Source organism: Theobroma umbraticum, unplaced genomic scaffold (genome assembly GCF_002168275.2).
Source record: "Theobroma umbraticum cultivar Fairchild unplaced genomic scaffold, ASM216827v3 scaffold_204.0, whole genome shotgun sequence".
Classification (NCBI taxonomy): domain Eukaryota; kingdom Viridiplantae; phylum Streptophyta; class Magnoliopsida; order Malvales; family Malvaceae; genus Theobroma; species Theobroma umbraticum.
This window is the reverse complement of record NW_018397267.1, coordinates 2022700-2040205: the sequence shown is the minus strand read 5'-3', so window position 1 is coordinate 2040205 and position 17506 is coordinate 2022700. Positions and strand designations below refer to the sequence as shown.

Sequence of the window (17506 nt, the reverse complement as noted above, 5' to 3'; positions counted from 1 at the left end):
TCGTCAACCGACATCGCGTTTACTTTTAAAGTTGGTTTAAGAGCGGAATTCATTACTTTAATTAATCAATTAAGTTTTATTATCTTAAAATTAAACACAGTGACGGCCATTGCTGAACTTACATCTGTGTTACCTTATTCGGCAGAAGGAAACCCTCTTTGCTTTGAGTGAATGGCATGCCACCTAGTCCTGACCCTCACTTTATTAATTGAATATTTGCGCCACGTTTGTTCATCTGCAATTCAACGAACCCACAGCTTTCGATTTATACCAGACAGGAGGTGCAAGAAACTAATGCCAGAAAGTGCGTGTCGAGACGAAAAACAGCGTCGACGGTGTAAAAAGGGCAAACCGGATGACTTTTTCCGACCAGACAAGACACCTAGGTTTCGTTAGGTCACATCCCAATTTCATCATTCATCCAATCATTATTACCTAATAATTCCTATTTTGCGTAATATAAAATTATTCAACTACGGTGGTTGACGGAGTCCGTTTTCTTCCATGCATGGCTTCCAACGAATTCTAACTCCTCCCTCAAATTCTTGTCAGGGCATTCGAACTCTCTACTGAAATGTCTAAGATTTAAAATTTCTTTAAAAAAAGAATTATCGTGTAATTCGAATCTAATAAATTTTCATATATTTTAAAAAATTTTAAAAAACTAAATTTTAATATAATTAATTATTGAATTAATATTGTTAATATAGTCAAATGTCATAAATATAAATAATAAAAAAATTTAATATTATTAATGATTAAATTAATATTATCAATTTTAAAAAATATATAAATTTAACTTTTATAAATTATTATACATAAATTAAATTTACTATTTTAATAGAGTATTAGAATTTATTGTATAGTTTTGACTGAATTTATTAAAAAACGATAAATCAACCTTCTAGCAGGAGACTATTGCTATTCCAATTTTGAGGGCACAAATTCAAAAGAAAAAAAATATAAAACTATTTCTACATGGTGATCATAATTCCAGCCGGCTAAAAGGCAAACGTTGAAAACTCAGACACGACAAAAAGAGAGGTAAAGGTTATTTTTGTATTTCTAAAGAAATATATAAATAATTAAAAAATGGGGGGAATAAAAGATAGCAATGCTTAGCACGTGTTTTGAAAAATATTATTATCTTACAAATACACATAATTAGAAGATAACAGAATAATAATTATAGAGATGTCATCGAGTATTTTATTATTAGATATTCGAAAATATTCAACTCGATTATGTAAAATTAAGATATTTTATATTTTAATTCGGGTAAAAAATTTAATCATAGAAGCCATTTGAGTCTATAATTAAGAATATAGTAATAATAAAAAAGTGTGCAAAAATAGGCGGCTAAATGGGAGAGAGAGAAAACGGTCGCTTTCCTAAGAGGCAGAAGGACAGAGAGAGAGATAGAAGTGGGAACACAACACAGCCTAGCCTGAGTTAAAACTAAAATGACACAAGCAAAAATCTATGACTCGTGACTCGTTCTCACTATCTGCCCCAACCAAATCCAACTATCCTCGTTACATAAATAGAATTCAGCACGAAAAGAATTTTCAGACCAAAAAATAAAGAGGAGAGAATTTATTTTCTCTCATCCAAGCTGCTAGGACTTCGTCTTTAGGTGATTGTATTTCGCTTGCTGAAGGTTTATAATTTCTGTTCATGGCCTTTTATTTTTTTTAATATATATTTTTTGGATCGTTTGACTTTTGTGAGATGGTGATGATGATGAGCTGTTCAGTGGAAATTTTTTGATTAGATTTAGCTTTATTTTTGGAGGAAATAAAACTTCATTTTAGTGAAACTGTTGTTTCTTTTTTTTTTTTTATTTGATTTGATCTGAAAATTCAAATTCAATGATGATTATTGTATTTGAATACAAGCAAATGAGAGTTTCGAATGTGTTCAAGGTTCAAGTTTGATGCTTATTATCATGATTTTTTGGTGGTAAAGGAAGGCGTAAAGCCGTAAATGATGTGATCTTCGAGAGGTTGGTTTAGGAGTGAGATATTGAAGAGAAAGACATGAGTTGCGGCTGTTTCCGTGGATTATTTGTTAACCGGGGACGGAACACCGATCAGGCCACCGGCGGTATCGACGGTGAGGATTCCGTTGAACCTTTTTTCTTTTTTTCCTTTAAAGTCATTGGATTTGAACATGCTCAAGTATTGTACTTTGGCTTGTTCTGTACGTTGGCAGAGCAATTGCTTGGGGGAGTCAACCATATCTCCTACAGTCAATTGAGATCAGCAACAGATGATTTTCATTCAAGCAATACAATTGGACGTGGAGGCTTCGGAACAGTTTACAAGGTGCTTGAAAATTACCTGAGGTTTATTTACCTAACCAAAGTAGAATTAATTGACATGTCTGACTAATTAGGGGAAAAGTTGAACTTGATGATGGATGTTTGAACCAACTGGTATAACTTCCTTTCAGTTTCCAATTTCTTTCTTACATTTTGGTATTCAGTCTTTTTCCTTTGCTTATAATTGATTTGAAAATACTAGTACTTCTATTGATATGAATCCAGGTCCCCCAATGCTTAATGGTTTGGCTTGAAATTGATTGCACAAAAGACATGGAACTTGGTGTCAGAAAACTAACAGGAAATATGAACTTAATTAACCAGAATTTGGCTTGAAGTTCTGACTTAAACTACAGCCTAGAACTAGAATTCCATGGATCCCTAAGCCCATATGCATTTCCCTTCGATTTTGGTTCCTCTGTGAGGGAATTTTAACATTCTGGCATTGGTATTGGAGGAACTCATTAGTGTCCTGCAATTACTGTCTAAGACATTATAATGAGTTTCTTTTTGTTCTTTTTAATGCAATAGCAACTAACTATACTGCAATGTTGCTAGGGAGTTCTGAAAAAAGGAGCTGAAGTTGCTGTGAAGACACTTTCTGCGCAATCAAAGCAGGGAGTGCGTGAATTTTTGACAGAGATCAATACCATATCAAATGTCAAGCATCCAAACCTTGTTGAGCTGATTGGGTGTTGTGTTGAAGGAACAAACCGGATATTGGTCTATGAATATGTAGAAAATAAGAGTCTTGATAAAATTTTGTTAGGTAAGATGGTCTGAAGTTCTTGTTTGAATGGTGACAATTGCATAACCTAATTGGTAGCTACACCCCTCCTATAAAGAATATGTAGAGCATATATACATTCTTTTTTATATATATATAATTGAAGGAGAGGGATTTGAACCATGTGCTTTAGACAGTAAGATAATGCACCAACCAATGAGCCAAATGCTCGGGTGCATATGTACATTCTTTTTGTGTCTGTGTCAATGAGAATACCGTGGAAGACTGAAACATCATTTTTCATTCCTTGTTGTTGCAGATCAAAGGAGTACAAATATCAAACTGGAGTGGAGCAAAAGATCTACTATTTGCTTGGGTATTGCTAGGGGTCTTGCATTCCTTCATGAAGAAGTTGTTCCGCACATAGTTCATAGAGACATCAAATCCAGTAACATACTTCTTGACAAAGACTTAAACCCAAAGATTGGAGATTTCGGGTTGGCTAAACTTTTTCCGGATAACATCACTCACATTAGCACCAGAATAGCTGGAACAACGTATGTCACTGCTTCTCTTTTTGCTCTTGTTCAAACATTACATAGGACTGCACCAACAGATAGGACTTTTTCTTTGGGTTTTTGTCGTTTGGCATGAAACCAAACTGGTGCTTACTTTGTTGCGTGCAGTGGTTATTTGGCCCCAGAATACGCATTGGGTGGACAGCTAACCATGAAGGCAGATGTTTATAGTTTTGGTGTCCTTGTACTTGAAATAATTAGTGGCAGAAGCAGCTCAAAGACAAACTGGGGAGGCATGGGGAAGTTGCTCTTGGAATGGGTACGCGTTTATTTTTCTTTACTTAATGTATGAAATGCAAATTCATATTACTTAATCGTCAATTGGTTCAATAGGCATGGCAGCTCTACGAAGAAGGGAAACTGGTGGAGCTGGTGGATCCAGAGCTTGGAGAATTTCCAGAGGAAGAAGTCCTGAGGTACATGAAAGTAGCCCTTTTCTGCACCCAAGCAGCAGCCAGCCGAAGGCCTCTGATGAGCCAGGTTATTGAAATGCTTTCAAGGGACATTCGGATCAACGAGAAGGCACTTACAGCTCCAGGATTCTTTCAAGAAGGAGAGGCATCTTCCAGTACCAAGTCAGTCCAATCATCTGCTGAATCCACCAGCTACCAGATGAGTTCAGTTCCTGTCACTATCACTCAGGTTATACCCAGATGAAGGTTCAAGGTGTATTTTTTTTTTTTCCTTCTTTTTAGTTCTAGTTGGCGTACGTGTCCTATTAGTTTTAGTTACGTAATTTGTAAATTTTATTTTTATTTATTGTTTATGATTATTATTAGAATATATTATTATTTGAAAACTCATACAAAAGAAAGGGAAAATTTTAGCGAAAGGAGTTTGTAACCGGATAAGTGTGGTTTGTCTTCTTTAGATCAAACCATTGTGAGCACTTGGATTTTCAAATTAGATTACCATACTACCCTCCCGAATGCAATAATCAACAAGAATCGATTTCCTTAGAAACATCTTCCCCAGGATTTAGTGGAACTATACAGGCTACTACGCCGAGCTTATGAGGAAATGAATATTTCAATAAGCAATACCAACCAGTTTCTCGAATGAGAAATTACTCTTCAATGAGGTGTCCGGATGGAGCATCTTTGTTTTAAAAAATAAACGCAATTTTTCCCCAAGTTCCTATGTCAACGCCGTTTTGTTTGAGCAAAATAAAAAAAATGCCTATTACTACAAAACAAGACGGCATATACGAAAGTCAACACTCACGGCTTTTGTGCGGCAGACAAAAAGTAGAGAATTTCCATGGAGTACTGGTTACAAGTTGTTTGGCTGCTATGCATTCCAACAAAGACAGATTGCTTTGCTAGTGGCCTTAGCTGAAAGTCCATTTTTCCATATTCGTAATCATGTGCTATTAGTGCTTCAGAAAAGCAACAAAACCAATAGTAACTGATTTAATTAAGAAAAGAAAGAAACACAACGACCCCTTTTCCCCTCGACAATTATATTTGATTGATATGCACACTAATAAAACAAGTTCGGAGCTATGCCCAAGCAACAAGCTATGCCCATAAAGTTAATTCCGCAAAGCAAAATAAGAGGATGACATTTGAAACCCAATCTCATGAAATGTTTCGAAGACCAATTAAGAATAAGGTTCAGTAGAACTAATGGTACTAAATCCTTATGAAGGAAATACCATGGTGATATGGAATGCAATAAAAAATCAAAATCTTGGGGAAAATAAAAAGAATTGGGGCAAGGAAAAACCATGGTGGATGTATTGTAAGCAATTAGGCTTTTGGTGTTGCCTCTGGTTCTGCAGCAGGTTGATCCTTGGCAGCAGCAGCATCTTGTTCAGGAGAGGAACCGTTTGCAGTGGCATCTGTTGCAGATGAAACAGGTGCGCCTTTCTCTACAGATGGAGCTCCGTTTGAAGCAGCATCCTTTTTGTTCTTGGCGTCTTTTCCATCCTTTCCATCTTTAGCATCCTTTGCTGGAGCAGGGGGGGGTGGAATCATGTGAGGTGGGGGTGCATGCTTCAGCTTCACAAGAATATGCCGCATTCTTGAAAGATCAGTGGGTTTTCCAGGCTTTGGTCCCTGGAGGACCATTATTGATGGCTTCTTCTCTTGGTCCTTCTTGCCTCTTTTCTTCTCAATATTAGGGACCTCACGAGGAATGAGTTCTGCTATTGCAGTCCAGTACTGTTTGTCTGCAGTCTTATGGAACTTCTCTTGATTTGCCAAGTACAGCTGCTCCAAGCCCAAAATACTATGAGTCAAGAAGTAGCAGCATGTGCATCAGCATGAACATGATAATTTGTTGCAAGCATTACCTTTTCTCTTTCTCTGTTATTAGTTTTGTTGGTCTCAATTGTTTTTTCCCTCTTCTCATAGAATGCACGCTTATATTCCTCAGCTTCTTCAATAATCTGGTTCCTCAACTCTTTCTCCTTCTTCTCCTTCTCCTCAAGCAGAATGGCATTTTGACTACAGCAACAAATTGAATATCAACAATTAAAATTTTTGGCTGGCAACTGAAAAGTATTAAATAACAAAGTAACTTCCTCTCTAAAAATCAGCATAATTAAGAGGTCATATTCTAGAACTTATTTCAAGTAAACCAACAAATAGTCTAACAGCAGCCAAATAGGCTATCAGAAAGTCAGCTATGAAGGGATTCTGAAATAAATGAATACGATACAAAGTACTAGAGAACTTGCATGGATCAGATCTATGCAAAAGTAATTGCAACTGGTGAGCTCATTACGTCGCATTGTCACTACAACTAAACCATAAAGAGGTTCAAAGCAAAGCATTAGCCTTATATACCTTTACATATATTAGAATATCCTCACAAATCTACAATAAACAAGGTAATTATTGAATGTTTATCCTCAGTATTGTCATTGTAAAATGAAAAGCTAAGCACTCCATCTACCATATACTGGAAGATAACAAGCTGCTTCAACCTCCAACAACATATTAATTGGGAGCATTGCCCTTTCCAACCATAAAAAGCATTTAAACAAGTGCTTTATACTAAACTGTGTAACATATGTTATATACTATCATGGAGGTGGCTCTATAGAAATGCAAATGATCTTTCAAAAGAAAAGAATGCCAATATTAAAGCCCTAGCAACCGTCATAAGATTAAATAATATTCAGAAAAGTTTTTAAAAGATTTTCCAATCTGAATGAAAATTCAATGTGGATCTGGATAATATACACCAATCTATAAAAATCGAACTGCTGATCAGATAAAAAAAGTTGCAACTTTACATTCAAATAATTTCCTAATTTGGCCATCACAGCTAGTGAACTCTCATGGATCACAATGATGAAGATTATCAAGTAAGGCTAATACAAATTGAACTAAAAGTTCAATTAATTCATTAACAAAAGAGATAAAAAAAATTTGAACTTAACAAATAACATTTACAAACTGAAAAACCGAAAGCAAAACAACAAGCTGATTGCGGCAATAGATAAAACAATAACAGATCTAGAAACAAGAAAGGATCATTAACAAATTTGAATTAGAGTTCATCTTAGTTCAACCAATGCAACACGTAAATTTGCGTAACCGACTCAAAAGGACTGCAGATCTAAGCTGAGAAGTATTGCTAAAGTAACAGATCTGGTCAAATCCAAACAACAAACGTCAACAAATCAAGCGATTTAGTTTGAAAAATAAATTACTACTAATACTCACCGCCGCCACTCGCGAAAAGCGAAGCCTTCCTCAGGCTCCATCTCACCAGGAGGAGGGAGCACGGGTCCATCCGAAGCGAAAACGTCGTCGTTTCCAACTCCAAATCCATTGGTTCCATTTCCATTCTCGACAGGAATCGCAGTACCGAAAGGAGATTGCGAGTAGGCAGGGGTCGGATCGGAGGATCCGAAGCCGAAGATCTCAGGAGATGAAGTCACGTGATCCACCACCACGTCACCACCATCCGCAGGGAATTGCTGGCTGTCGGTGAAGTTGGAGTAAGAGCCATAATTGGAGTAGCTCTCGTCGTCGGCATCGAAGGGATGGTTATTTGGAGCAGCATGAATCTCTTCTCCTTCCATCCCGTACGCATCAAAGGAGGCCATCTTTCTCCAAGGAAGTAGAGAAAGGAATTCAAATTGAGACTTTTAGGTTTTTTTTTTTTTTTGGTTTCCTTTCTAGAAAGCTGTAATGGGAGAGAGGAGAGAGAGAGAGAGAGAGAGCCTTCCTTTCTTTCAAGTTTCCTTTCCTTTCTTTATTTTCGACTTTTATATACCCAACGGTGACGGGAAGGGACTATATGCAGGCAAGAATAACATTTTACCGGGGTCGGATTGAAATTACTGGTTAATCCTTCAAGCTGATAAACAGCCAAAAACGACGTCATATCGCGGATTGTTTGGAGGGCTTGCGCTTTCGCTGTAGGAGCAGCGTCATATAAGACTGGCTTTTGTAAGCTTGATCTAGCGACTTTGTCATTCTCAAATTCGATCAGAAGTTTTATCATTACACTGAATATTGCAAATTGATTTTCCATTCAAGGAAAAACAATGAAAAAAAGGGCGGGTAATTTTAGATTACATATTTTTTTTCTTCATTGTTTCTAATTCTGGATTTCAGAGGAAAGGTAAGGTGGAGAAGATAACATGGAATTAAATCCAAAAAAAAACAAAACAAAAGCAACCGCAACAAGTCTGCATGAAGCAGCTCACAAGATTGAGGAAAACCAAACACGTCGTAGATCATCAAAAATTGTATTACATGAGCTCAGATAAGTGGACAAATTTCACCAATGTCCAGACTCTGGTTTCGAAGTGTAATTTGTTCTTTGGTTTTTTTCTCATGGAGGGACAGAGATAGCAAACCAGTTAGTTGGGCTCTGGACTATGGTAAAAAACTGGCCACGGTTAGTAAGCGCTGTTGAGTTTAAATGACAACAAGAGGAAGTGCCTGTGCCCTGTGCCTTGCATATCAGTGCCAGTATCCCGTTACTACTGCTTCAAGAAATAACCAAGTTCCGCCAAGAATTTGGTACTAGCAGCAGCAAGTAGAGAGCTATGTGACACCTGCTGTTTTGCCACCTTGTGGCTGTGGGCTGCTAAGCATTTTTGAGGAGAAAAACCATTACATTACCGAATTTATCATCTGTCTGAATGAATGTCCACGAGGTGAAGATAAGATGGTGAATGCAAATCCTGAACATCTCCTCATGCTTTCTGGAGAATTGTAAGTCATTGACAGCTCTCATCTGTCGGGCTACAGACATGTTATGCAAGAAACGCCAAGGTTTAACAGTCAACTTCGGTTGCAGGTCATCAATAGCCCTCACCTGTTGTCTATATTGTGTACTGTACAGATGTCACAACAGCTGCTTCACTATCAAAATGAGATATCTACCAGAAGGCTTTTAGGTCTTCAAGGAACCGGAGGAGTATTCTTGGGGTATCTACCAGAAGAGGCCATCCGCTGCAGAACTCTTGGAAACTCTGGCTTTAGGCGTTTATTTTGCATACCTTGCAATGACCTTGTCCACATAATCAATAATACAACAAATAAGAAGAAGTAAATGGAGCAACACTTGTTTTTTCCCCAGATAACATTACAGGTAAGATCACACACCTTGGAGAACCCTGACGTTTCTGACTATATTGACCAAGCATTGATCTTAAACTTCCAAGGGCCTTTTCAGCAGCCTAAGGGGGAGAAAAAAAGAGCATGACCAGATGCCAGGCGCAGATATTATACAGTTGGCAGAAATAATAGAAGTCACACAAAGAATATATAAATATATATATATATATATATATATAAAAATCTATACCTGCATCTTAGCCTCTTCCCATGTCAACCCAGTCCCTTTCCCTAAAACCTGCCCATCTATTTCCACCTAAACCATAAAACCAGAAAAGACAATTTGTTACAATCAGGGTGAAAATTGACTAAATATTATTAAAAGATCACAAAATTGAATTTTGCTTCTATATCTGAAATATGACTTTCTCATCATTTCTTTAACTGCCATACCAAGTAATAATTGAAGAGTTTTAAGTAGTAGAACCGCAAGGAATTCAGAGATTACTTAATTCAGGCTCTTAAAACACACAGTTCAAGCTTATGGTCTTCATTGTCAACTCTTTGTTGTTTCTATATCCCTCATTTCCAAAAAACCATTCTCATACTTGACCTTAAAGAATAATACAATTTGTTAAATGCAAACCTGGGCATATACTTCGTCTTTCTGCAATGGATTAGATGAAGATGGAGGCTGTGGTTGAAAAACTACCCCAAGGCCCTCCATCATGCACTGCAAACAAACCACACATTATCAATCAGAACTAAAAATTGCATCAGTGCTACTAGTTGAACATTTTGAAAACCGAAATAACTACTAAGTTCCTAAGATCTCACTAATTCTTTAAGTGCAGTGACTGAACCCATAGATTTCTTGGAGCCTTCCAGCCTTGGATCAGCAAGCCTAGATTGTTCTGATGCAGTTGAAAATGACAAAGATTCCTCTTTAGCCAATTGCTGGTTCCCAAAAGAATTCACATTACCGGGAAAGCCATTGTCATTAATGTTGGACAACCTACTTAAATCCCCTTGAGCAGACCCAGAATCAGGCTTAATACGTGACAAGTATGTATCTGTAAGTATATTATGAGAGAGTCAGAACTGCTCCAAAAAGCCACTATTAGAAGAGAGTCCAAATGAAACAATGTACGGTAAAAAGAGAAACATGCCAACAAGATATTCCGGTGAGATGAAACAGAAACAAAACTAGCTCAACTTGGCCTATTGACAAGAGTTCCATGCCATTAATGTCTTATTCAGCTTGGTGAAGCTAAGCTGTCAAGCAATGCCCTTGTGAAGATTATTACCGTATTTATAACATTGGCCTAACACATTATTTAAGGGGAAAAATGAAATACATTTGCTCCAACTACTGGAAAATATAGTGTTCTTCAAAGCAGTTGCCTTTGACTATCTATCCTCTTTGTATCCAGTTTACATCACAAAGTCCAATAAAGCAGAGACTAAGGTGTAGCGATTACTTTTTAAGTTTTTGTTTAGTGCATTGATTATTTTATTAGTCTAAAAGTATTAGAGGGGTCTCAACCTGTCAAATTCAAATATACGGCACAACATACTTGTAAATAACAGCAGAATGATGCAAAAAAGAACAATAAAAATAGCAACACATCTTACTAGCTAAGTTTTTTATGGACTCCTCAGCAGCCTGACGTTGCGCTTCTCTTCTTGTTCTACCAACTCCTTCACCAACTTTCTCCCCAGCAAACCAAGCCTAACACAGGAAAGAAAGAGGATAAGCAAAGAAGGAAGTCTCCATCTCAAATTTTGAAATACCATATATTATCAAAGCCAAAAATAATAATAATAATAATAATCAAATATTTAAATAACCCACATAATTTGTGAGCAAAAGGGTCATAGTATGTAAAAGTAAAAACTTAATTTCAAGTCAAAGAGTTTATTCAAACCTCAATGGAGAATTGCAGGTCTAGGCTAGCAACCAAAGCTGGTCTAAATTCCACCTACAAATTTTAGAAACAAAAATTAGAAGCAGCGGGAATATAATGAACTAAGATAAAACATATAGGTATATTCTATTTGCAAACATAAAAAAAATGATCTAACTCAAATAATAAAAATTACATCCAAATTACCTTGGCTCCGCACTTCATTGCAATATCTTGTAAAACTCCGGCTGAAGTTTCTCCACTTGTAACAGTTCGTCCGGATTCAAAGTCAAGATCCCTGTGGTTAGACGATGATCGGCTGAGGGGCATCTCCTCACCTAAATTGTGGAACACCCCAAATCATAATAAAATCAAACAAAATGTATAATAAATAGAATATGGCAACAGCAGTCATTCAAACAAAACAAACAGCAAAAATAGGATGCTATAAATACCTTATCCTGCTAAAAAATGTATAACAAGTACATGTCAGACCAGAATGTACTGATCTATAAACTTCCATTCAAAGCTTAAAATTGAAGTTAAATGGAAAGAAAAACAACAGTTATGGCAATTAATGTATGAAATTTTCAGTAAACTAAAACCTCTGACTACGGACAATAACAACGGGCCATTGAATAACAGGAATCACTGCATTCATTCAATGTGCAATTAATTGTGTCAGCTCACCTGAAAATGAATGATACGGTGTTTGGTTTAACCCGAAGCGATCATCTCTATGAAGTGCCTGAAAACAAATTATGTTCTAAGATCATTATGTTTCACAGGGAAAGGTAACTTTAACCTTTCACTTTAGCATAGAAACCAGAACTACATGCCAGACCACCAAGAAGAACCAATTACCTCTTTTGACAATCTTTGATTTTCACGAAGAAGTCTATCAGATGGAATAGAACTTTCAACCTTAGGGAAAAAGGGTGGATGTCGATGTTTCTCAATATGCATTCGTTCAGAATCTAAAGGAAATTCTTTGGGAACTGCTCGGTTCAGTTGTCGTGGGCTCATCTCTTCCTCCGCAGCAAACCAACTTCCACGTGATTGCCCACGTGGAACTGAAACTTGCATTGTAGGTCTTACAGGAGGAAATGTAGGTTCAGGTGGTGTGTGATCTCTTGTATCTTGCCCATGTTGCAAAATCAGAAGCCTCCTCCTTGTATCAGGGTCCAATTCTGATTCTGGAACCTCACCTTCTTCTCTAGCTGGGGAACTTTGCAAGCTTGGTTCTGGGGCTGCAACAGGAGCCACCGGTTTAACCACTGGAGCTGCCCGAGGAAACTGCATGCTGGAAAATGAGACCACAGAAGGGTGACTTGCTGATGGTGGAATTGAACTAGAAGAAGATGGCATGGTGTACTGAAGAGAAGGGGTGAGCCTTGGATCTAGGTTAATGGCTGCTGAAGAGACTGTTGATGTAGCTGAAATTGCCTCCTGGATGAAAGAAGCAAATGAAAATGAAAAAAATTTTAATCCAACCCACAAGAAAAAAAAATAAATTCACCTCAACAAGTGACAATAACTAACAGTAAATAAAAATCAGAACTATCGCACCTAATTTTAAAACTCCTGGAAAAAACAAGAATGAAATATATAACCTTGGTTCCTTGGATCAAGAAAAAGCTTAAGAATGACAATTACCTTTAGTCTTCTTTCAACCTCAGCATCTGTCATGCCATCAAATAGAAGTGGATCTTTGTTTCCATTCAAAGCAGAAGTATCATCCTGAGAGGCATAGCAAATTTAGTACTGAACAAGGAGCAAAGTGGCAATACCAAAAATAATTTATAACTCCATAAATATTACAACTAAGGCCAGAGAGAAATAAAATAAGGAAAAAGCTGTCATAATTAACCTCTGAGACCAAATAGTTGCCCACATCCGGAGGTGAAGGAATATCTTTAATATCATCTTCATATGAAATTTCAGGTATTCTTTGTAAAAGGCCTTCATCAAATTCTCTGTCATCAACTTCCCGAGTTATTTCATGAAAAATATTAGAAGGCATAAACAAATAAGACCAATTGACTTGCTCAATATTGAGTTATAAGACTCGTAGGTTATGTCATACGCATACATATAAAAATTATTAGGGTTTTCTATTACCTGAAAAACCCGCCTCTAACATTGCAAGCAACATTTCTTGCAACGCATAAAACTGGGATACTATTATTTGCCTACAACATAAAGAGTTGCAATAAGTGCATGTTGCCAAAAAATTTTAGAAAACTAATGCATATATTGCTCATATATGCAGTCATCAAAATTCCCATAAAGATAGAAGCCAATTTCTGATCGTGCATACTTCAGCTTGGGGAGCGTAGTATGGGGCAAATGCTGGAACAACATGCACACGAGGTTGGTCTTTCTCATCCCAAACTTTTAAGCGATCATCAATAACCAATGCCATTTTTGGATGGCATATTCCATCTTGAAACACATTAAATAAGGATTTCCTAGAACCTGTTGATACCAAAATTTAATTAGAACAAAACAACCAAGAAATGGAGCATTTCAGAAAAAAGACAGATCAAATTGCAAGCTATGAAAATAAATCAGCTTCCCCAATAACTAGATTACCAGACTTGACACAGACAATACGATCCAACAATTCTTTCGAATTTATCAAATTTGACTCTGGATCAAGAAGTCTCCACATTTCCAAAGCATAATCCCTTTCAGCCATTGTACAAACATAAACCTCAAAACGTTTACGCCCTCTCGCAGTCAAGTAGCTTCGAAGATCCTCCCATGCAGGTCTCAATCTCACAAGAACACTAGTATCACGAATCTAGGGGAAAATATAAAGTCAATGAATGCTAATATGTCCATCAACAAAAACTGTGAGATAAAATGCAAAAGTCTCTACATGATCAACTGCATAAAATCCATACAATTCCTCATTTACAGGATAGAACAAGGCAGCATTTAGACATCACACCACAAGAAAAGAACAATTGAACAATATACAAAAGATCTTTACCAGAATTGACAAATCTATACCTGTGGATTAATGCGTGTCAGAATAATGTTTTTCTCTTGCAATCGAATGAGCGGTCGAATAATAGGTTGGTGATTGTCAGACAAGGCAGGAACAACCTCAGACTGAATCTTGATGACCTTCCCGTTTTCAACAACCTGATCATTCTCTGCATACTGCTTTAATATGGCCTTATCATCTTGATAACGCTTCATCTCTGCCACCATGCCCGCAGCGCGTTGCGGATCAACCTCGGTAGTCATCTTTCGCTGCAAAGCTTCTATTCTGTCCTCAAATGAGCGCATTGTATTTGCAACAATGAGAGTTTCATCCAGATCAAATACAATCCCAAGACATCTAAGGTTCAACATGACAAGACAAGAATCATAGAGTCCCCTTGCGACATTGAATCCCCAGAAACAGGGTTTGTCACTATTCCTAGAATACATTGCAACCAAATGAAGCTCACAATCTCCCATAGGCATCACTGCAGTCTGGAAGTAAAAAATATCATCACCATCAATTCTCACAAAAATTCCAATAAGAGGAGCAAAATAAAGTGTAATATCATAAAGGTTTTCACTCTATAACTGTAAGATGCGATCCAAGTTAATAAATCCTCAAAGCACAAACTAAGTTCATGATAACAGGCTAACAACAACAATTACAAGATAAATGCCCCCAACTATCTAAAGGTGACCTCAGAGATTTCCCATCAAATGGAACCCACCTTAATAAATTCAGGCATAGGGCTTCAAACAGTTCAGCTGACATTTCTGGGCACTTTACATGAAGTTGAGAGAGTTCTTACATCCATATTTTCACTTTTTTTGGTACATACAGTTCATGGGTTCACTAAAATTGTCAAGAATTTGATAATCAATAAGTCAATAATTCCCTGAAATATCAGTTCATATTTCCTTTTCTGGACTAAAAACAAAAGTTTCAGACAGTCATCCAAGATTAGGGCATCAGCAACTTCACTAAAATTGTCAAAAAATCTCATAGTTCCAGAAGTTCATGCATTTTCAGTTCAGTCAGTTCTTACAAAATCAGGAGCTATAATAGGTTCATTTCCCAAATTCTATAAGTTCAAGCATTTTTTTCACATGTATATGGGTTCTGCACAAATAGTCTAAATTTCAACTTAGGTCCTGTAAAAATACTTGTCCGGTAAAGAGTCCAGTAAAGAAGTAGTTTCTTGGCAATTTTAATATTAATTTATTCAACTTATTATTTCCCCTTTGTTTTCGCCCAATCTTATTTTAATCTTTTCATTTCTGGGTTTTGTTCAAGTTCATGGCAATTGGTGGGGCTATACCTTGTTGTCTCTGATACATTCGGAGTGCAAAAGATGAAGCGGAGGCGAGTCCTGAGAAGAAGAGTAGTTGTTGTCCTTTGACGATTCCATTTTGAAGCAAATCCCACTACTAGTAATGGTATGTAGCACTGCCAGTGGTGGACATCTCTCACTGCCTTGCGTCAAATATTCTATTCGGATTTCCTTCATTTCTTCTTCCATCACCATTATTTTCCTCCCATCTTCTTCTTCCCTTAGCTGTTGTTGTTGTAGTTGTTGTTGTGGATAAATCTCCACCTCCCCCAACACCTCCTCCCCTCGATACACAACCGATTTGTACATACTCGTCATCCGATTCAGATCCTCAATTTCTCGTTCAATTTCTCATCAAAATCTCGTTCATCAACAACAACAACAAAACAAAACACAAAGTTTTTACAAGTTGTTTCGATCGATTCGAATTCTCTTTAAGATTTGACCAGATTTTTTGCGGATTGCAAGTTCAATAACAATAAACTGAAACCAAATTGAAGGATCAAAGGCAAAAATTAGGGTTTCTCCTTTTTTTGGTCAGATTTGTTTACGTAGATCTGTGAATTTTTTGGGTGTTTGATCTGAAAAAAGAAATTGAAAAACCCTAATAATGGATGGCTTCCTTCTTTTCTCGCTTGCTTTCTTCTTCGCCTCGATTGATTTGTTGATTTTCGATTTTGCTTTTCTAATTTTCCCGTCTAGGAGAAAATATTTAAAAAAAGAAAAAAATATCAATGGTTTTTAGGGTTTGTGTTTTGGTGTTGAAGAAGCGAGAAAACCCTAGATTCAGAAAGCGATGTCTCAAAAATAACACTCCATTGCGTATGTTGTCAATAACATTAAACAATTATAAATTTAATGTGAATGCGGTAGTGCGAGTGCGAGGGCGAGGGGCTGATTTATAATTTCCCCATTTTTGCGAAGTCTTACGATGACGCGCTTGCTGCCGTTTTGGGGAAACTTGGAAACGCCCAAAGGAGGGACGTATCTGACTGTAGGGATAAACTTCGTGGAGTTTAATGATATTTCTGAAACTCTGGGTTGGGTGTAACATATTCTATACGTGGCGGGTTCCTATGGGTTAGCCGCTTCTATGGCTGTAGTTATAGATTCGTCCTCGCGCTGTGAACTCGTATTAGATTTTCTAACTCTTTTAATTTGATGAAATTATCTAACTTTTGATGTCAAAAATATAAATTAAAATATTAATTGATTTAATTAGTGAATAATATTTTCTAAATGAAAAATTGATTGTTGTTTCTCATTCTTCAATCTCTTCAATTGGATTAGGAAAATGTCATACTATCTTAACTTAGTAAATACAATATTACTTGTAGATTGCAATTTAATTATTTATTATTGTATTTATTTAATTATAAATTTATTTGTGATCTTGAATTAAGTATTAGATTTATGATCAGATTAGATTTACTTTACTTTGATTAAGTTTTAAAATTAAAACATTTAACAATATCACAATCATATCATAACTTAATAATATCTTAATTTAACAACATCTTAACTTATAATCTATCTAGTTACTATTATTAACATATTAAGCCTCTTTAACCTAGTTTATTTTTAACTTAAAAGCTATTATTAAATTTTTATTAAAAATAATAACTCTTAAAATTAAGTTAAAATGTTTAATAAATTGTTTAACAAAATAAATTATATAAATTATAATTTCGGTTAAAATTATCATAAAATATATTTATACCATCTTCAATCACTTAATAAGTTAAAATGTAAAGCTCCAAATTTGTATATAATTTCAAATGTTAAAATTAAAGAAATCAATAAAGAAATGAAACAATTCTCAAACTTTTATAATAGTAATAGTATTAGTTTTTTCTTGATCTGCAATCGGATTATGATGCTTCAATTCTAAAAAAAAAAAAAAACGATGTATTTAATATTAAAATTATGTTTGGTGAAAGAGAAAAAAAATTTAAATACTATCTAAATGCAGTGAATTTTAGATTTTTTTTAATATTTGTAAAAACAAAAAGATTTTAGGTTTTGATATTTTGTTGTTTGCTATTCTGTTTTTTTTCGAATGCAGTTTTGAATTTTAGATTTTTTTTAATATTTGTAAGAATAAAAAAACTCTAG

At 35.9% G+C, this 17506-nt stretch overlaps 3 protein-coding genes across 7 annotated transcripts; 1 reads left to right on the top strand and 2 right to left on the bottom strand.

Annotated features, from left to right (window-relative positions):
- The first annotated feature begins 1430 nt into the window (after positions 1-1430).
- LOC110424222 (cold-responsive protein kinase 1-like) lies at positions 1431-4591 on the top strand. 4 transcript variants are annotated; one of them, XM_021438756.2, is made up of 7 exons: positions 1431-1636; positions 1973-2115; positions 2215-2327; positions 2882-3092; positions 3370-3607; positions 3737-3887; positions 3962-4591. In XM_021438756.2, the coding sequence occupies exons 2-7, from the start codon at positions 2040-2042 to the stop codon at positions 4283-4285; spliced, it is 1113 nt and encodes a 370-aa protein (XP_021294431.1). In that variant the 5' UTR covers positions 1431-1636; positions 1973-2039; the 3' UTR covers positions 4286-4591. The 4 variants fall into 4 exon arrangements, with proteins under 4 accessions (XP_021294431.1, XP_021294429.1, XP_021294430.1 ...); XM_021438754.2 differs by having other exon boundaries at positions 1969-2115; XM_021438755.2 differs by having other exon boundaries at positions 1431-1660.
- A 424-nt stretch (positions 4592-5015) lies between these two features.
- On the bottom strand, positions 5016-7842 carry LOC110423670 (clathrin light chain 1-like). The gene is made up of 3 exons (XM_021437957.2): positions 7306-7842; positions 5925-6078; positions 5016-5841 (listed from the first exon to the last, which is right to left on the bottom strand). The coding sequence occupies exons 1-3, from the start codon at positions 7689-7691 to the stop codon at positions 5380-5382; spliced, it is 1002 nt and encodes a 333-aa protein (XP_021293632.1). The 5' UTR covers positions 7692-7842; the 3' UTR covers positions 5016-5379.
- A 310-nt stretch (positions 7843-8152) lies between these two features.
- CPL1 (C-terminal domain phosphatase-like 1) lies at positions 8153-16255 on the bottom strand. 2 transcript variants are annotated; one of them, XM_021437956.2, is made up of 17 exons: positions 15380-16255; positions 14082-14552; positions 13659-13869; positions 13384-13541; positions 13185-13255; positions 12934-13039; positions 12720-12803; positions 11928-12512; positions 11754-11811; positions 11271-11401; positions 11085-11138; positions 10792-10888; positions 9994-10229; positions 9803-9889; positions 9407-9472; positions 9205-9278; positions 8153-9098 (listed from the first exon to the last, which is right to left on the bottom strand). In XM_021437956.2, the coding sequence occupies exons 1-17, from the start codon at positions 15707-15709 to the stop codon at positions 9086-9088; spliced, it is 2832 nt and encodes a 943-aa protein (XP_021293631.1). In that variant the 5' UTR covers positions 15710-16255; the 3' UTR covers positions 8153-9085. The 2 variants fall into 2 exon arrangements, with proteins under 2 accessions (XP_021293631.1, XP_021293630.1); XM_021437955.2 differs by having other exon boundaries at positions 8153-9109; positions 15380-16253.
- Between the last annotated feature and the right edge of the window lie 1251 nt (positions 16256-17506).

Bases quoted from the DNA above. Each gene is read 5' to 3' on its own strand.
- LOC110424222 (XM_021438756.2), top strand. From the start codon at position 2,040: ATGAGTTGCGGCTGTTTCCGTGGATTATTTGTTAACCGGGGACGGAAC. The intron at 2,116-2,214 runs GTGAGGATTCCG...GTACGTTGGCAG, and splicing joins GGCCACCGGCGGTATCGACG to AGCAATTGCTTGGGGGAGTC. The intron at 2,328-2,881 runs GTGCTTGAAAAT...CAATGTTGCTAG, and splicing joins GCTTCGGAACAGTTTACAAG to GGAGTTCTGAAAAAAGGAGC.
- LOC110423670 (XM_021437957.2), bottom strand. From the start codon at position 7,691: ATGGCCTCCTTTGATGCGTACGGGATGGAAGGAGAAGAGATTCATGCT. The intron at 6,079-7,305 runs GTGAGTATTAGT...TTGTTGCTGTAG, and splicing joins GCTTTTCGCGAGTGGCGGCG to TCAAAATGCCATTCTGCTTG. The intron at 5,842-5,924 runs GTAATGCTTGCA...GGCTTGGAGCAG, and splicing joins ATAACAGAGAAAGAGAAAAG to CTGTACTTGGCAAATCAAGA.
- CPL1 (XM_021437955.2), bottom strand. From the start codon at position 15,709: ATGACGAGTATGTACAAATCGGTTGTGTATCGAGGGGAGGAGGTGTTG. The intron at 12,804-12,933 runs GTTAATTATGAC...TATGCCTCTCAG, and splicing joins GCAACTATTTGGTCTCAGAG to GATGATACTTCTGCTTTGAA. The intron at 9,279-9,406 runs GTATAGATTTTT...TCTCCCCCTTAG, and splicing joins GGGAAGAGGCTAAGATGCAG to GCTGCTGAAAAGGCCCTTGG.